Genomic DNA, 18,984 nt, shown 5'->3' on the forward strand with positions numbered 1-18,984 from the left:
GCTAAATGTAAGTAGGCTAATGCAAATAAACATTACGTTTGAGTGGAGTTTAGTGCGCATCTTTCTTGCTCTTTCCTGTTCTGGGAAACATTGTGACATTGATATTGTGTTGGAAAACTGTTTGATTATGAATATATTGAATATTTACAAAATAATATATATATATATATATAAACCATACAATATTGAAAAACTATATAACCTATTACCTTAATTTATAATAGGGCCATCATTGCATCCTTGTAGTCACTAAAGCCTGCAAACCTGTAATCTCCCCAGACTCTTTGTGTTTGTCTTCTGTTTTGCCTATAGAGGGAGCCAAAACCCTAACAATAACGCACATTGACTAATCGACTTCCTTTTTCAAAATCAGTACCACCTGATCATAAATGACAGTCAAACTGAGCAACGTAAAATGTGCAAGGTGATGTTGCAGATTTGAAGGGCACAACACGAATACAACCATGCTTAGCTCTGTAAATATTTCTAGTTTGCTTTATTATATATATATTTAGAATGAAAACTGGGGTTTTGCAGAGATTGATTACATTTACATTTATTCATTTAGCAGACGCTTTTATCCAAAGCTATTTACAAATGAGAACAATAGAAGCAGTTAAACTAACAGTTGGACAACGATACGTAAGTGCTATAACCCCTCTCAGTTTAATTTTAGTACAGTTTTTTTTGTAAATAGAATAGAAGAGAAAGTGTTAGTACTACTGAATCAAGTGCTGCCGAAAAAGAAACGTCTTCAGCAGATTGATAAATGACTAAATATAAAACTAATATGGAAATATTCTTAAATGGCCGATTATCATTGTGTGAAAAAGCACTCAATGTTGCTCCGAGCGATTTCTTTAGACATTCCACATAAATCACAGCAAAGAATATTTTGTAGGCCTATATATTAGTCATAAGACATTATCCTTCTGAAAAACTCATTCTAATAGTAATGGTCAAATCAAGACTTACAAGACAAGCTCTTGGCAAGTGGCAAGACTACATTAATATAGACCTTGGTTACTGATAAGTTGAACTATGGGAGGTACAAAACATTCTTTCCAATTGAAGGTCGCATGATCCTGAGTATGAATGGGCAGATGTGCAAAGTGCACGACCATTTAACAAGGACTTAAAATGAACTTGTATGTAATATAACTGTTGATATTGCATGACCAACTATTTTTTCTCAACACTTCTGAAGGTTTTTATAATTTTCTTGAATTATTCCTTTTATTAAAAAGTTATGTAACTGTCAACATATTATAAATGCAATTGTTACAATACAGTGTTACAATTTTGAAATCAGTATAGTTTTTGATATATATATATGCATATGCACAAGTCTTGCAGATAAGAGTCAAAACTTTGTTGAAGTAGATCATTATGCTCAAGGCCTCGCTCTCGGTCATGGACATCCATCTGCTTGCCCTTGCAGAGGAGCTGCTGATATTGCATGTGGGATAAACGTTATCATTTACCCCCGTGTTGGACTTTCAACAAAGGACACATTTCATCCATTTGCCATAGTTTTCCACATAGAGTTGCTCCAAGCTTACACACAATAAAGAATAAGCAAAATGTGCAGAAACAATTATTTGTGCCATTTTATACAATATATTAAAACATAGCGCAACAATAACAAACAAATTAAAAAGAAAATACAATTTGTAAAGTTGCTGTACATATGAATTCAAGATCTAAAAGTCTAAAAGCAAATGTTATTATTATACAAATGTGTGCTTAAAAGATGAGAAAAACAGTGCAATCATTGTACTATCATTTCAAAAAGACAAATATGAATACTGGAAATAGTCTTTCACAGAAAATATTTCACTTGAAGTTCTTATGCATGTTTTGCATGAGCATCCAGAAGCAGGCCATAAAAAAGAAGAGGAGGATAATGACCTGTGCATTTTCTAAAAGAGCAATCTGCTATGAAATGAGCCATCATATGCAGTCTCAAATTATGATGTGATCTACTGTTAAAAAAAAAATCAATGAAAGACCAGAGTATAGGCTATATCCACAGCTTGATGTTAGAAGAGCTCCATTATTTCATCAAGTGTCTTAGCTGGTCCTGAAGGTTTTTGGAGTGTTCTACACTGTGAAAGACATTAAAGATGACGAGTTATTGAAAGTAATTTTTGTATAGATTTTAATTATGTAGGCTAAATATTATGACTTACTTCTTTTGAATGGCTTCTTGCCTGGATTTAAGAGGTAAATAAATATATTAGACAGACTCTCTCTTATATTTAGGAATTTATTTTAGGACTTACATAGAGAAAAAAAAGTTTAACTTAATTTTGTAACGAAATTCATAATGATGCCACCGTTTACTAGTTTTACACCAGTTTACAAAACGAATAATTTTTTTTTTTTTTTACGCATTTACAGCCTTAGGATCTAAAGGTGTTTAAAAAATACAAGATACATGAGTGTGTCCAAAACTTTGACTGGTGGTGTACAAGATGATAATGAAGTTAAATGCAGTATGCAATACACATATATACTTACTGATATTGCAAGTGGGTCGTTATAATAGACATTTTCCGTAGACTCTGTAAGAATAAAGATACTTGAAGTTAAATCTGCTTTACTAAAGATAAAATAGGCTAACGACTATTACCAAATAATAATAATAATATAATAAAGCTTTTATATCACATACATCTTCAGAATGCAGAATGGCATCTTCTTGAATTACCATATTTCTCGCTGCCTGACTAAGTAGCTGTAAAGTAGAAGGGACCGATGCAAATATTAATATTAATATGAATTGCATTAATACGGACCCTTGTCAGGCCGCGTCCTAAAACCCAGTGTCTAGACAGCATGTCTGAACATCATATGGCACCGAATATTTGGGCCTATGCTATCCAGAAATGTTGTCTAGGCAGCGTAATAAGTTGAGGCTCGCCTCCGGTGTTTATTGCTATAAGAAAGAAACAGTTACAGAAACAATATCGCGTTAGAAAACGTTTTGTATATTTACTTCTTGGCTCCGGGATCCTTTCAACACTTGACGGGTTAGAGCGATCACATCTCCACTGCAAGAAGTTACTTTATCAGACAATAAACCTTTAACAGATTGACCGAAACGCGACTGTGTCTCGGAGGAAGCCATCACTGTTTACTACGGGTCCAGGAGAGGGACATTTTTAAAAGTCTTTGACGACACTGACGAGAGGATATAGTTTTTTAGTTACTATGAAAATTATATCTAAAAAGAGAGCTCTTCCGATTAAGTCGAGTAAAGTCACGCATATCACAGTTTATTTGGCACATTTATTTTGTGTTGTGAAACCAATCAAATATTATCAATTATTTAACATAAAAATAATCCAGCATTAAACGTAGCAAATTTAAAAACATCATGTCCATACTGTTACTCGAGTTATTGTAAGGAAAAAAATATTATTTTATTATTCATTCATTTATTACGTTTATTAACAAACAATCAGACTACATTTTATTTATTTATTTTTATTTTATTTATTTTTACTTCATTTTTATTTTAGTTACTTAATTATTATTTTATGTTATTGTCATAATGTTATTGAAAACCTTATAGAAAATTTACAGAAAACAAGACATCTTCAAGACAATTCCATATAAAGTTTAGTTTCACCTAGGCCTATGTTCATTTACTAAAGTGTAACCACCTCCTTCCTTGACCATTTATAAAAAAATTAAAAATAAAAGATTTGTGCAAGATTTTGTACCCTATTTTGTGGAAAGTAGCATTAGGCTTTCAAATGCACAGTAGGCTATAATGCAGTAGTGATTGCAGGGAATGAATATTTTGGCAAGCTGTTAATAGAAATATAACTCACAAAGTTAAGCTAAAAGAAACATTAAATTGCAGGAAAATTACCTATTAAAGAGTAAAATATCAGCTGTGCAGACGCACTTTTATGCATATTTGAATATGGCTATCCAATCAGCAGCTTTGTTGAAAACAGCCCCAATGACACCTAGATAGATGAAGCGAAACTATTTAAGGGTCAAGGAGGTGGCATTGAAGATTTTGCATAAAAGTCTCCTTCGGCTTGCACACACGGGCAGTGCTGTTTTGGATATTGAGCTGGTGGACACTTGGTTGAATGTATACTGACAATGTCTGAACCACTCATCCTGCCATGGCTTCTCTGTTCATGTCTGTTATCTGCAGTAACTCTGGCTGCGCTGTATCTCAAAAGGAAGATGAATGGATTTGTGCCAGGGAACAGATCTCCTCCAAGCCTCCCCTCGTTGCCCATCATTGGGAGTCTCCTCAGCCTTGTGAGCGACAGTCCTCCACACATCTTCTTTCAACAACTGCAGAAGAAATATGGAGATATTTATTCCCTCATGATGGGCTCCCACAAAATCCTTATCGTGAACAACCACCATCATGCAAAAGAGGTCCTGATCAAAAAAGGAAAAATATTTGCAGGGAGGCCACGGACTGTAAGTAAACTGCTTTAAATCACTTTTATCAGCAACTGTATTTCACTGCACTTTAAAAAAAAATTTGTTTCAATTTAAAAAGTTAGTGTTCATGCTGCCTTAAACTTTTAAGTTTAGTCAACTCAAATATCAAAGTTGTCACTTAGTACAACTTCACATTTCAAGTTGACTAAACTTAAACTTTTTAATTTTAAATGTGTAATAATACGGGTTTTTTTTTAAATGAGGCTTTTTATAATTATCTTAAAGGTTACAACAGACTTGTTAACTCGAGAAGGGAAAGATATAGCATTTGCTGACTACAGTTCCACATGGAAGTTCCATCGGAAAATGGTGCATGGAGCTCTTTGTATGTTTGGTGAAGGTTCAGTTTCTATTGAGAAGATAAGTGAGTATCACTGCAGCTAAAACAGCCGACATGATATTATAAAAATATGTAAAGAAAGTATAAAATATGTATTTTACAGAACCTTCTACTCAATTCTTCTTCTACAGTTTGCAGGGAGGCGAGGACTATGTGTGAAGTGTTGACTGACACCCAGAACAGCGCTGTGGATCTGGCACCGGAGCTGACGCGTGGCGTCACAAACGTAGTGTGTGCTTTGTGTTTCAACTCCTCATACAAACGTGGAGATGCTGAGTTTGAGTCAATGCTCCAGTACAGCCAGGGTATCTTGGATACAGTTGCTAAGGACAGCTTGGTGGATATTTTCCCATGGCTGCAGGTGAGATTTAATTCAATATGCGTCTTATAGCTAAAATAATTATCATATTACATATTAAACATATTAATTTCTTTGTACTTACTTACCCCAGCCTTTTGAACACTAGTGTGCATATTAAAGTTATGACACTCAGATGTTGCAACTGTTTTTTTAACTAAAATGTATAACTATGTATTCCTTTCTTCAAGATATTCCCAAATAAAGAACTTAGAATCTTAAGACAGTGTGTATCCATCAGAGACAATTTGCTTCAAAAGAAATATGAGGAACACAAGGTAAAAAAAAAATTCCAAAATATTCTGTGTAGTCTGTAACTAACATGATGTCATAAAAGTTCTCAATTCTCGCTCAATTCTCTGCGATTTGTCTCCCTCTACAGGTGGATTACAGTGATAACGTCCAGCGGGACCTCTTGGACGCACTTCTGAGGGCCAAACGCAGTTCAGAGAATAACAACACCAGTTCTCACGATGTTGGTTTAACTGAAGACCACCTGCTCATGACTGTTGGGGACATCTTCGGGGCAGGGGTGGAAACCACGAGCACTGTACTGAAATGGTCAATAGCTTATCTTGTCCATTTTCCACAGGTAAATAAAGCTGCTCACAGCTGAGCTGGCTGTACTGAATTAATTCATATTTTCTTGTAATGAAACATTGCATTTGACATTAGGTGCAGAGAAAGATTCAGGAGGAGCTAGACAATAAGATTGGAAAAGACAGACACCCTCAGCTCAGTGATAGAGGGAATTTGCCTTATCTAGAGGCCACTATAAGAGAAGTCCTGAGGATCCGACCCGTCTCCCCACTCCTCATTCCTCATGTGGCGCTCCAAGACTCCAGGTAATAATAGTAAGATTTAATAGTAATAATAATAATAATAATAATTTTATTCAGAAAGAATGCATTTAATTGATCAAATGTGGCCGTAGAGACATGTATGTTACAAAATATTTCTATTTCAAATAAAAATTTTGATGAATAGAAAGTTCAAAAGAATCCTGAGAAAATAAGTTTTCCAACGCTGATAATAAGAAATGTTTCTTGAGCAGCAAATCAATGTTTTTGATTGATTTCTGATTTTCTGAATTCTGTGGCACTGAATATTTCTAACATGCAGTCAAACATGAAACTCAACCAACCTAGACAGTTCAGATATTTCATGTGTTCTAGCTCAAACACACCTGGTGCAACTAATGAAGCCCTTGATTAGTTACATCGGTGTTCTTGAGGAAACACTTGTTTTGCAGATCTATGCTGTTGTGAGGGATTCTATCCAGGGGGTTGAATAATTGTGAGACTGCAGAAGTCATTAAAAGTTGCATTTTCAGTTTAATTTAAGGGAACTACTTGAAACATTTGTTGTGTTGAGCTATTTCAATTACCGTTGTTTGATTTGTTAATTGCAAACTACTGAAAGTCTGTAGATTTTGCCAATAAAACTGATTTGCAATGGTTGAATAATTTCGATTACAGCTCTGTAAATATATATATATATATATATATATATATATATATATATATATATATATATATATAATTTAATATTTATTTTTTATGTTTATTTAATGATCATTGTTTGAAACACCCACAATAGGCTTTTAAATGTATTGAACCCTAACCCTATTGAAAATTAATAGAAAACTAAACTGCTCACATAAAATACTGTAGAATCCTGATTTCTTCTCTGCTCACTTGTAGTGTGGGAGAATACACTGTGCAGAAAGGGACCCGAATCATCATTAATCTCTGGTCTTTACATCATGATGAGAAGGAATGGAAGAATCCTGAGCTATTTGACCCAGGTGAGAATCTGAAATGACATCTAAAAGTCGTGTGTGTCTGTGAAAGTTACTAAAACTGCATCTTCTGACAGGACGATTTCTGAACGAGGGGGGTGATGGTTTGGGCTGCCCATCGGCCAGCTACCTGCCATTCGGCGCAGGAGTACGCGTTTGTCTCGGTGAGGCCCTGGCAAAGATGGAACTCTTCCTCTTCCTGTCATGGATTTTGCAAAGGTTCACGCTAGAGATGCCCGCTGGCAAGCCTCTGCCCGACCTCCAGGGCAAGTTTGGTGTGGTTCTTCAACCTGAGAAATACAAGGTCATTGCTAAACTAAGAGCAGACTGGGAAAAATCCCCACTAATGCAGCACTGCTGAGTAAATGTATGTATTTTCTACTCTGAGACATTTGTAAAAAAAAAAAAAAAAAAAAAAAAAAAAAAAAATTATTATGAGGTTAGATTAGACTATTCTATCACAAATCAAACATGAATAAAAAGCATATCTTGAGAAAATATGAATCCATCTTCAGCAGTAATTGAATAAAGTGCAGCAGATGGGTTCTGGAAGTAAAAATCCCATTCATTTTCTCCAAAGGGGAATTGATTTTTAACAAAAACTTTTAAACTTTTAAACACAGACCTGCTTTGAGTTTTGAGGTTGTTAATCAATGGTATATGTTTTTCGATCAAGTCATCAACCTACATTATATGAACTTTGTTTAATGGTGTAACTCCTGGTGGAAAACTACATTACCCATAATTCTGCACAGAAAGCTACACCAGAGAATGACATCAATCTCCCTACACTCTTACTTAAATAGTTGTGTGTGTGTCTACCTGTATATGTATGTATGCAACATTTTATATTTATCCACAATTTTAATTTTGATTACGCTGTTTATACTTTCCCTCATTAAAGTGAAGTAGTGAGTCTTGTACCTTTTGTATTTTTGTCCAATTTTCGAATACTTTTTTGCATCAAATCAAAGTTTGTAATGTTGTGATTCACCTGGTTGGCTGGGTTCGTGGTTTATAACTCTTTAACAAAGACTTTTTTAAAATTCCTATGGGAAAAATGAATGGTAAAAATACTTACTAAGGCTTACGAAGGCTAAAAAAAAAAAAAAAAAAAAAACGAACTAAACTAAATCACTCACAGAAATTCATTGGCATTAATAGCTTTTTTTATTTATATGGAACATTCTTTGATACTCTTTTAATTTGGTTGAGTCTTCTTATAAAATGCAGAAAATACAGTTTTATATAAAAAGAAAGTGACTACAGATACAAAACTAAAATGTAGTACCAGGCTTAAATCAAAGCTTAAGAAAGAAAAAAACAACCCAATTGGCTTGCAAAGCCTTCGTCACCTTCAAGCACTCACACACTCAACACTCAGTGTCATAACAGTGCAATGACAACTTATTTAGGCAAAATGAACACATCCCATTCACAGTGAGCTATCCAACATAGTAACTCAGATTTCCATTCTTATTCATATACCTTTGGTCTCAAACATCAAAGGACGAGAAAAAACAATGGAGACTAAAGCTACAGAAAGAACGACGTGAACATCGTCGCCGCAACACACGACTTGAAATCCTCAATGAACTGACATCATAACCTCAAGATTTCCCTTAATCAGTCAAATATTTTGATAAATGCTTTAACTATGATGATATAATTGGTCTAAATAGTTCAGAACACTCAATATTTGGATTACTGCTACATAAATGTTTTTGAAGGCATCTTGTCTGTGTTGGAATCTGCCTCCCAAAACCAGTTTTTCCAGCTAACAAACTAGTAACCTAATTTATCATTCTCATCACGTTTGAAAGAAAATTAGCCACCATTTACACAGGAACACTCTGATCTGGAGATCAACAGGGCGAAAAGCCATCTGTGCCCAAGCTAAGACTCTATTAAAGGACGCCTAACTGCTAATCCAAACCAAAGGTCAAACAAAACAGTGGCCTGAAGAACGATCCACTTAAAGGAATCCACTATGACACTCTCTCTCACACACACACACACACATATACACACACACAGTCTAGGGAATGCAGTGGAGCAGCGTTGGACAGTCTCACCGCCACAGAAAAACAAATCTCAATCTCATCATGAACCCGACATAAGTGCTACACTAGCATGACAGTAACCTTACCTGATCTGCTACAATAAAACGCACATTAAAAGATTATTTTATGTAATAAGGCCTATACATAAGTTACTGTTAGTGGTGCAAGAGTTCCCTTACAGTGTCAGGATACAAAAACAATTTTAAAGCACTATGGGGGAGTACAGAAAAAAAAAATTAAGGCAAAAAACAAACATATCGATGGAAGGCTTATCAAGTGATCCTTTCAAACAAGAAGTTACCATTGACCAAATGGTTCACTCATAACGGCCCTTGATTATTTTATGCAGAAATTCTATGACACGCATACTGTTCTCTTTAAGGCATATAAAAACTACTTGAATCAACAAAGGCACCTACTGTAAATGTACAAGCTGGATTCAATCTGCAAAGGTATTTTCAGCCTTCATTTGATGAGTCTTTGCATAATGAACCTAAAAATGTATTACTAAATAGTATGTGGATGAAGTCAGTTTTGGTTTGTGGATCTATTGAGTTTCTGCAAATAATCATGCAAAATATTGGATAGAGCCCGAGACCATGTCATACAATGATGAAACAAAAATAGCAACCATACCCTGCTAGGAAGGGAGCATGTTAACTTATTGATACAAAAAGACAAAAAAAAAAGAGAATTATTTTCCTTCATTTTTCTGAATAGCATCATGCAGATACTCCAGATAAAAACTTTTTTTTAAAGTACACATAATAAAGACAAAAAACAACAACAACTGAATATTAAAGCTCTGAAGTGTTAGAAGACAGCTCAGTGGCTGTCTTTTCCATTTTTTGTGCACAATTTAATATTTTAAGAGTACAATATAAACAAATTAAGATGAATGAAATCTGAAAAATATCAGTCCCTCCACTGAAATTCCACCTCCATACCCCCTAAAAATTTATGATTATTTTTAGTTTCATAAAGAGATAGTAAAGTAAATCCATATGAATAGAGCGGTTTAATCCAAGTCTTCTGAAGAGACACCATCGTTTAATATGATTAACAGATCTAATTTAGGCTTTTATTCACATATAAACATTGATCAACAAACATACAGTAACAGAAGTTCAAGTGTACTTGCTTGACACATAAGAAGCCTCACTGGATCTTGCTGAAGCTTGATCTTTTGTCATATACCAAGCAAGTACGTTTCAGCTTCTGTTTACCATAATTGATGTGCTCCATGTAAGTGCATATGGATATAGAATTTTATTAACTTTTTAAAGCATCATGGTTTTGGTGGAATGGTGTTTGGTGAAATCTCTCAGGCTTCATTAAGAATATCTTCATTTGTTTCAAAGATGAAAGCAACTGACAGAACTTTCCTTTTAGGGTAAACCATCACTTAAAGTATTTAAAAAGAATATTAAAAGTACGAATTCAGGAGCAAAAACCAGCACAAATCAATATCCCCAGACCTTGAATGCCAGCTTCATCTCAGGAGGCAATCAGCCCCCAAAAACTGACAAAAAGCCTTAAATCTACAGGCATGTCACCCAGAGCTCGATAAGGCTACAAACGGGAGAATTTCCCCTGTTGTTTTGATCGCGACCTCTCTGTGAGGCAACACACCTATTAACGTCTTTAATAGATTACCCTATTAATCCATAAAACCGTGAGGACTCACACATTAACGCCCTTTTAAAACTCTCTCTTGCATGCACACACACACACACACGAGCGCACACACACGAGAAGTACACCCAAAGTGACATAGCTGACAGTACAAACTGATGTATCTCAAGAAAGTAAAGGGAGACAGCAGTCTAAAGTAAGTCTCTGCTGGAACTGGTTGTGCTCAACTCTGGGGGTCCGTGTTGTTGCCGTGATGTGGACCGTCCTGTTCGTTGATGGTGTGCAGATGGAGGCAGACTGGAGGTCGCTGAGGCTCTCTGTGCTCCAGATGCATGTCTGAGGCAGCCAGGCCCTGCTCCTCATCCCCGGGACCCAGAGGAGGGCTGCTGCCGCGGGGGTTGCAGCGATCACAGAAGTCCTGCTCCTCGAGCACCTCTCCATCAATATGCTCTTTCATCTCCTCCTCTTCCTCTCCGTCTTTCCCCTGGCTGCACACGCATACATCAATCCCAGAGTCGCCGGTAAAGCGCCGGTGGCGCCCTGGAGTCTTGTCTTTGCTTTCGGGAGAACAGTCTTCTCCGGGTTCGGTCAGGTCCTCGCTGGAGCTGCCCAGTTTGACTGGGCTGTGTGAGGTAGCGCATGCCACCTGCTGGAGCTGCCTGTCCTCCTCTAGGCTGAGGTACTGTTGTTTGTGGGTGTTTCTGGCAGGGCGGTGTGTGGTGGGAGAATGTGGCTGCTCTACGCAGGGTCCCGGGGAACAGTTCTCAGATGCAGGCGGGGCAGTGGGGCTGCACTGCATTGGAGGACAGTGCTCATCTGGTTGTTCAGAGCACAGGGGGTCCGGGCTGGTGGACTGGGCTGGCTGAGAGGCACTGTATGGAGGCGGGGGCGTCGGAGGTCTGTTTTCGACTTCCTCATATGCGGGTAAGAGGTAGCCAGGCAGGAACCCTGGGGAAGTGGAACAGAAGATGATTTTGACAGCATTTGTTGACTGACCACTAAACCACACATTACTTTCCATGAATAGATCTACTAATTCTATAATAAACAGATTACTTTCCGATTCAGATATAATTGTAAGCTATTTACAGTTATTACTGGACTGCAAAATTTGTTTGAGCAGGTCATTATCGCAGTCTCAGAATGGTTCGGTTCAAATGCTGATCTACTGATCCTCCATCTCTGCTCTGAGTTTAGAGCGCTTTAACATGGATTTGGCAACATGTGCCAAGTTACAATTTTTTCAAACTTGTAATGAGAAGCGCTTATCAACAAAGGAGTAGATTAAAAGGCTGCCTGCAAGACTTGTTGCGGTAGTCAGCCATACACAATACATTACTTTCCCACGCGGCACCGCCCCAGATGGAGTTTAGTTTTTTTGTTGAAATAATTTTTTTTAGTTCAGTGAAAAATAATTTTCTTTAGTTTTAGTGAACTGAAATCGTCTGCTGTGCTCCATACAGCATGAGCTGCAGAGTCAAAGCATACTGACTAGACAATGTTGGAGGATTTAGTGAGCAACAGATCCTGAGAATCATTGACAAATATCTTATCTTATAAATGTGCGGTCTGTATCGCCACTCTCTATACACTGAGTACGCGTGATCGCGAATTCGAAAGTGAAAAGCGAGCGGGCATTCAAAAGCGATTTCTATACTCTGCATATAGATAGCAGATATAGATAGCAGCTCCCTGATGCCCGCAAATTATAGGCCTATTTTTATTTATTTTTCTTCTTTGTGAAATATACTATAATAGGATTACAAAAGTAATAAGTTGCCATCTAAAGTTTAAACGGTCACACTTTAGATTAGGTTCCAATCCTCACTATTAACTATGCCTTTTGCATCAATAAACTCCAAATTACTGCTTATTAATAGTTATTAAGGTAGTTGTTAAGTTTAGGTATTGGGTAGGATTAATGCAGAATATGGCATTAATATGTGCTTTATAAGTACTAATAAACAGCCAATATCCTAGTAAGATGCATGCTAATAAGCAACTAGTTAATAGTGAGAAGTGGACCCTAAACTAAAGTGAAACCGTTTAAATGTTTATTTTATAGGTTTATTTATTTTTAAATTCATATTGTATTTTATTGATTAGAGGGAGAATGAAGAGGGTACTGACTGAAGTAGAAGGGTAGAGAGGAGTAGTTATGGGCTTCTCTGTAAGCGATGAGATTGATCTCGTGCTGCCGCTGTTGTTGCTGTAGTCTGTGTTTGGCCCGGCGGTGGTGACACACACAACAACAGCCCAGAATGATAATGAGCGTCAGGACCAACCAAAACCCTGATGAAAGAGCACAAAACACAGTACTGTTAATGAGTAAAGAGAACATCATGTTCGAAGGTACAGCAAACACAATTCTTCCATGTTATTGAGTTGTTGTCAACAGTGCTGCCTGACAAGACGCTTTGTTGCTTGGTTTCTTTTTTGAATGCATCTTGTCTGGTGGCTCCACCCACAGTGAACTTTTTTTAGTCCGACTTTTTGATTGTCTGCAAGCTGTATACACATATCATTCAAAAGTTTTGGGTCAGTACTATTTTCTAAAATGTTTTTGTCTCTTGCTCACCAAAGTGCTCACCAAGACTACATTTATTTGATGAAAAATACAATAAAATAGAAATATTGTGAAATATTTGTAGTAAGTTAAAGTAACTTCTGTATTTTAATATACGTTATATTTTAATGTGCTGATTTGGTGCTCAAGAAACATTTCTAATTATTATCAATGTTAAAAAAAACTATTTTTTTGTGGAAATCGTGAAAAATGTTTTCAGGATTCTTTGATTAATATAAATAAAAATAAATCTCTTCCAAGCTTTAAAATGGGAAATGAAGTTTTGTGAATGAAATATTGAAGCCCAAAAGCTAGTGATTATGAAGTTAGTGAACAAGCTAGTGAAGTTATAATTACGGATTTTTGTCTTACAAAAATGCATCGCTTCGGTTCAGAAGGCCTTTATTAACCCCCTGGTGCCTTATGGATTACTTTTATGATGGATGGATGGATGGATGGATGGATGTGCTTTTTTGGGCTTCAAAAAGTTCATTCACTGCCATTATAAAGCTTGGAAGAGCCAGAATATTTTTCTTATATAACTCTGATTGTCTTTGGCTGAAAGAAAAAAATCATATACACCTAGGATGACTTGAGGGTGAGTAAATTATGTGATAATTTTCATTTTTGGGTGAACTAACACTTTAGTATCTTAAATAAATAAAAAATCTATAAAACGCAACCATAATGGTTCAAAATTGCCTTATGTCTCGCAAAACAACCTTACAATCTGGCACCAGATCCCAGGAGAAGAATGTACTGCATATTAGGGTGGGATGCTCATCACTCAACAGTAAGAGCCATGCAGGTCCATGTCATGTGAGACAAGTGTGTGAAACTTTGCCCCAAATAAAGCAGAGACCTTTTCTGGCAGAAGGGGAGGGGGGTTAAGAAATTTAAGGCAGCTGTTTACAGGATCTCGTCTGATCCGGTTACACTGGATTTGTGTCTGTCCGGGTCGCATGTATTTGGCATGATGTACAAAACCCAAAGTGCAGCCCCTTGACTCAGCAGACGATGTGCTGCAATTACCATGAAGATGAGGTTAGTCCTCAGTTATTAAAATAGATGGTACACCAGAGGGAAAGGGGTCATTTGATAACGCAGAAACACTGCCAACGGGCGTGAACAGGGCAGAACAACAACTAGATCAGGGCCAGCCAATGACACAAGAGTTAAAAGCAACACTCACAAATCAGACCCATAATTAAAAACTGAGTAAGAAGATCTTTAGGACAAAAAACCCCCAAAAACTGGCATATCCATTGTACCGTAAGCTCAATTACATTCGTGCTTGAAATTACTGCAGATCTGATTCCAGTGTGATGCGTGATTGAATACCTAAATCTAATGACTATTTACGGTAACAAAACAATTACAGTGTCAAACATGAGCTGTGCCTTGGATGTCTTTTCGCAAGGCATGTCGCCTCTTGCCCAACCCATTGCCGGCATCATAAGCTTGGTCTGCTTACGGCAAACAACTTGAGAACAAATGCAGGTGGCATGTAACACCCCTAAATGCTATTACAACTGTATTTCAATGCTGAATCATTTCAAAGTTGAAGCAGATGTAATCTTATTTGAATAACTAGACAGACTGCCTTTTGCATCAGAGTTTATAGTGTTCTGGAATTGGGACCACATCCAGGGCGATAAGTGCATTATATACAAACCAGTACAGACTAGACATGTGTCTATATACGGTAATACAATATATCACCATAATGAACATGCACGGTATTGTTATTGTGGTCACTATAAAATACCGTGAATTATTATTTATTACAAATTATTCCGATTTTTAGAAAGCATTTTAAGAATACTTTTCGATCAACCGGTTAAAATGTACAACAAAGAGGCATGCACACACTCAGATGTAAACTAGCCCAACGCGGAAAAGAAACGCATGGCAGAATGAGTGAAGGCGACGAGCTGAATGAAAATGCACACTCGATCACAAACAGCAGATGGCATTGATAGAACAGAAATGCAGCCATTACGCTGGTAACAGCTGTGATACTTTCTCTTTCTGTACAGTATCATTCAGATTTTGGTATTCGCAATGGTGTTTGTCACAGCAACAAATACTTAAATAGTTAATGCATTAACTAAAGTTAACTAATGAGACCTTTTGTGAATGATTACCTATTGTTCTTTATAATTCTTTTGCACTTCAATCTGTTTGAAACATTTGTTTACTTTATACATTTGTGTATTGTTTTATTGTATTTAAATGTTCAGTTCTTTTTGTTATAAGAAAAAAGGTTTTACATTTTTTTTGCAACTTATTGCAATATGATTAAAGCTTCAGCAATTATCGCAACATGAAAGTTTGATACCGTCAAATAGCTAATAGAGACTTGAAGTAACTAAATACAATTGCAGAGCAAGAGCAACTGGAGGATGTTTCAAACACTATAGCGAACAGCATTTACACCATGGACTGACCTGATCTTACAGCATGTATGGTTAGCCGGGACTACAGGATACTTACACCACACCTCGTAGTAATAGCTGCAACACTGAGATTCTCCACAGCAGTAGCCTGAATCACAGAAGTAGCTCTGGTTGTTTACTCCTACACAAAGCAGCCGGTTCTGAAAAACCAAAAAGAAAATATAAGCATATAATCAACACAAATATCAGAAGAGCTTTGTGCACCAAAAACTTATTTCATGGCACATGAATAATAAATAATAAAAAATGTCAATGCAAAATAGGGCCAAAAGAATAGATTATGTTGTAGTTCTTTATTCTTTTGGACATATCTGGCATATCTTTGCATTGCGATCTGCCGCTCAATTGTATTGAAGTGCTTTATATTATCACATGTATATAAAGACATCCTGATGTTACTGTGTTATAATAAGTAAATAAATGTCCCCAACACAGTGACATTTGGCTGTCTTTACATACAGGTGATAATAAAAAGCACTTTAATACAATTCAGAGGCAGATCACTACGCAAACCGTTGAGTGTTCAGAATATATTATACGCAATGCAATTCAAGTTACATTTGCTGCTAATTAAATTAATAAAATGCTGATTCCTGTGGTCTCGTTTTACCTGTCTAAACCCCAGGAGAAAAGGCATGATAGGTGTCTGATAGGAAAATCAACACAGCAGAGACAGAGTTTTGTTACACACAGGGCTGTAAAGACCAAGAGAGAGACAGAGATAAGGTTGGGCTCAGGCCACCCACCACCCACACATGGTACTGTGCGACATGAACTGCCCCCTTTATTAGCCGGAGGGTCTCGATTTAAACACAGATACATACACAGGCTCCCTCATGGCATTTCAGACCCAGCGAAAGCTGCCAGGGAATGCAAGTAAACAGGATGAACAGACAAGCGGTCTGTGCCTCACTCCCTCTCACACACACAAAGTAATGATGACAACTGCTGGCCTGACAGTTGTCTCAAGCGTTGTGCTAGATACAAATGAGAGTAACACTGAAATCTTGCCTGATGAACAATAATCTTTACTCCATAGTAAAAATGCCATCCCGTGGGTGCTCGGGGGCTCAAGGCATTTCTCTAGTTATTTTATTATTTAATAGTTATTTTTGAGTTAAGTGCTTATTTTAAATAGGTATGTATTGAATATTGAGTAAACCACTACTGGTCATCAGGTAGGCCTATAGCCTATCATGGATAGAATGTACCTTTGTTTGGTTGATCAAATGTATTTGCAGTGTATAATAACTTAGCCCAGTTATCATTTGCTCATGGAAACATAGGTGAATAAAAATGTGTTTTATACTTGGTAATTTATTTGCATGTTTGTTTCTCAATGCGTTGAATTGAGATAACGATTAACGATAACAAGCAGCTGAAAGCTAAAGTCTGAGTATTCAGGGTTGCAAACCTGTGGACGGACATAGTGCCAAAAAGTTCATAGAAGGGATGGCAACTGGCAGCAAACAGCTGAATTGAAGGTTCATTAGTTAATTATTACACATTCTTAGTCACAGAGAGAGCAACAGTAAGTGTTCCAGATAATATTTTTAGTGACAATTTGTAAAGCATTCAACCAATTAACCATAAGTGATTCAGACACTTTAAGATTGAATTCCAGACATCAGATCCCATTCATGTCTACTAAAGGATTTTATCAGCTTTTGCATTTCCTGGGAAATAAGTATCCATAGCATCCATAAACTTGGGCGTTGCTAGCACTAATGCTCTACTGCTGCAGCTACAGGCACATGTTATGAGCTTGTATGGGTGTTGCGGTTAGTCCACATTATGGTACTTATGCTGTTTACAGAGCTTCTTCATTTAAACCTTTAAAGAGATAGCCTAGTTCACCCAAAAATGAAAATCTCGTCATCATTTACTCACCCTCATGTCGTTTCAAACCTAGATGACGTTCTTTCTTCTGCACAAGATATTTAGCAAATTGCTGGTAACCAAATTGTTTTTTGGTGACCACTGACTTTCATTGTATTGTTACAAAAAGAGACATTTCTCAAAATATACATTTTCTTTCGCAGAAGAAAGAAAAAAATAAAGGTTTAGAACAAAATGAGAGTGATTAAAAGTTAAAAAAAAATTCATTTTTGCAAACTCTCTGTTAAATTACACAGGGATTTCCACTTTTTTCCCATATATATGGTTCAAATTTTTATACCTACAAGATTTTTTTTAAATCCTTATGTAGAAAATGAATGGGAAAAACAATTGTGGAACTGAGTAACTGAAAATGTGGACAATCACTTTTGCACTGTAATGATCATGTTATTAAACAAAAATCATAATCTCTCATAAAAATATTAAATGTGCAAAAAGCACATGTCTGTTAAACTTTGGAAAAAGTTTGGTGTTGCATCTCTGATATGTACAGGCTACAACTGTTCAAAGGTTTGGCTCAGTACGTCTTTTTTTTTTTTACTTTCATTGAGGAATGACATTAAATTGGTCAAAGGTGACAGTAAACACATTTATAATACAAAAGGTACAACATATTTTTATTTAAAATAAATTCATTCTATTCAAAGAATCCTGAAAAAATTTAATGTGACACTGGAGACTTAAAGGGATAGTTCACCCAAAAATGAAAATTCTGTTACTCACCCTCATGTTGTTCCAACCCCGTAAGACCTTCATTCATCTTCGGAACAGGAATTAAGATATTTTTGATGAAATCTGAGAGCTGGATCACTCCTCCATACTAGTCCATAGGCTTCTTGAGGGATTGAACTTGCAGGCCACGAAAAGTTATTACAGACATCGTTAAAATAGTCCAAGTGACCACAGTTGCTCAATCATAAGTTTATCAAACGACGAGAATACTTTTTGTGCGCAAAAAAACAAAAGTAACGACTTTATTTCAACTATTCATTTCGTTCTCTCTGGGCCTCGAGTCAGTTCACTAGTGTAAAAGCGTAGAGCTTCTGTTGTTTTACGTCACACGCATCACACACATGACCAGCGTCGGCCAATAGTGAGCCTACGTGTGACGTAGCGCTACGCAATCACACTCAGTTAACTGACTAGAGGCCCATAGAGAAGGAAATTAATAGTTGAAATAAAGTCGTTATTTTTGTTTGTTTTTGAGCACAAAAAGTATTCTCGTCGCTTGATAAACTTAAGATTGAGCCACTGTAGTCACTTCGACTATTTTAACGATGTCTTTTATTACTTTTCGAGGCCGGCAAGTTTCAATCCTTTTGAAGCCTTTGGAGGAGTGATCCAGCTCTCAGATTTCACCAAAAATATCTTAATTTGTGTT

The 18,984-nt window shown here is 36.6% G+C and overlaps 3 protein-coding genes across 4 annotated transcripts in view; 1 reads left to right on the forward strand and 2 right to left on the reverse strand.

Moving 5' to 3' along the window:
• Window positions 1-1,208: 1,208 nt before the first annotated feature.
• Window positions 1,209-3,151, reverse strand: borcs7 (BLOC-1 related complex subunit 7). Its single transcript, XM_077236830.1, has 5 exons — window positions 3,002-3,151; window positions 2,678-2,740; window positions 2,524-2,567; window positions 2,193-2,213; window positions 1,209-2,108 (listed from the first exon to the last, which is right to left on the reverse strand). The coding sequence occupies exons 1-5, from the start codon at window positions 3,131-3,133 to the stop codon at window positions 2,057-2,059; spliced, it is 312 nt and encodes a 103-aa protein (XP_077092945.1). The 5' UTR covers window positions 3,134-3,151; the 3' UTR covers window positions 1,209-2,056.
• Window positions 3,152-4,125: 974 nt separating this feature from the next.
• cyp17a1 (cytochrome P450, family 17, subfamily A, polypeptide 1) lies at window positions 4,126-7,681 on the forward strand. Its single transcript, XM_077236829.1, has 8 exons — window positions 4,126-4,458; window positions 4,708-4,846; window positions 4,954-5,183; window positions 5,372-5,458; window positions 5,563-5,772; window positions 5,856-6,025; window positions 6,884-6,987; window positions 7,059-7,681. The coding sequence occupies exons 1-8, from the start codon at window positions 4,126-4,128 to the stop codon at window positions 7,340-7,342; spliced, it is 1,557 nt and encodes a 518-aa protein (XP_077092944.1). The 3' UTR covers window positions 7,343-7,681.
• Window positions 7,682-8,132: 451 nt separating this feature from the next.
• Window positions 8,133-18,984, reverse strand: part of wbp1la (WW domain binding protein 1-like a) — a 14,499-nt gene continuing 3,647 nt past the window's right edge. Inside the window, exons 2-5 of one of the 2 annotated variants that reach the window (XM_077236832.1) lie at window positions 16,315-16,399; window positions 15,742-15,844; window positions 12,810-12,971; window positions 8,133-11,627 (exon numbers count right to left, since the gene is read on the reverse strand). In XM_077236832.1, the coding sequence (XP_077092947.1) occupies window positions 10,903-11,627; window positions 12,810-12,971; window positions 15,742-15,844; window positions 16,315-16,341 (1,017 nt within the window). In that variant the 5' untranslated portion in view covers window positions 16,342-16,399 and the 3' untranslated portion in view covers window positions 8,133-10,902. The remainder of the gene's footprint in view (window positions 11,628-12,809; window positions 12,972-15,741; window positions 15,845-16,314; window positions 16,400-18,984) is intronic. The other variant, XM_077236831.1, reaches the window with a different exon arrangement.

Source organism: Siphateles boraxobius, unplaced genomic scaffold (assembly GCF_051911475.1).
Source record: "Siphateles boraxobius isolate OS27281-9 unplaced genomic scaffold, OSU_SipBor_1 20, whole genome shotgun sequence".
Lineage (NCBI taxonomy): Eukaryota > Metazoa > Chordata > Actinopteri > Cypriniformes > Leuciscidae > Siphateles > Siphateles boraxobius.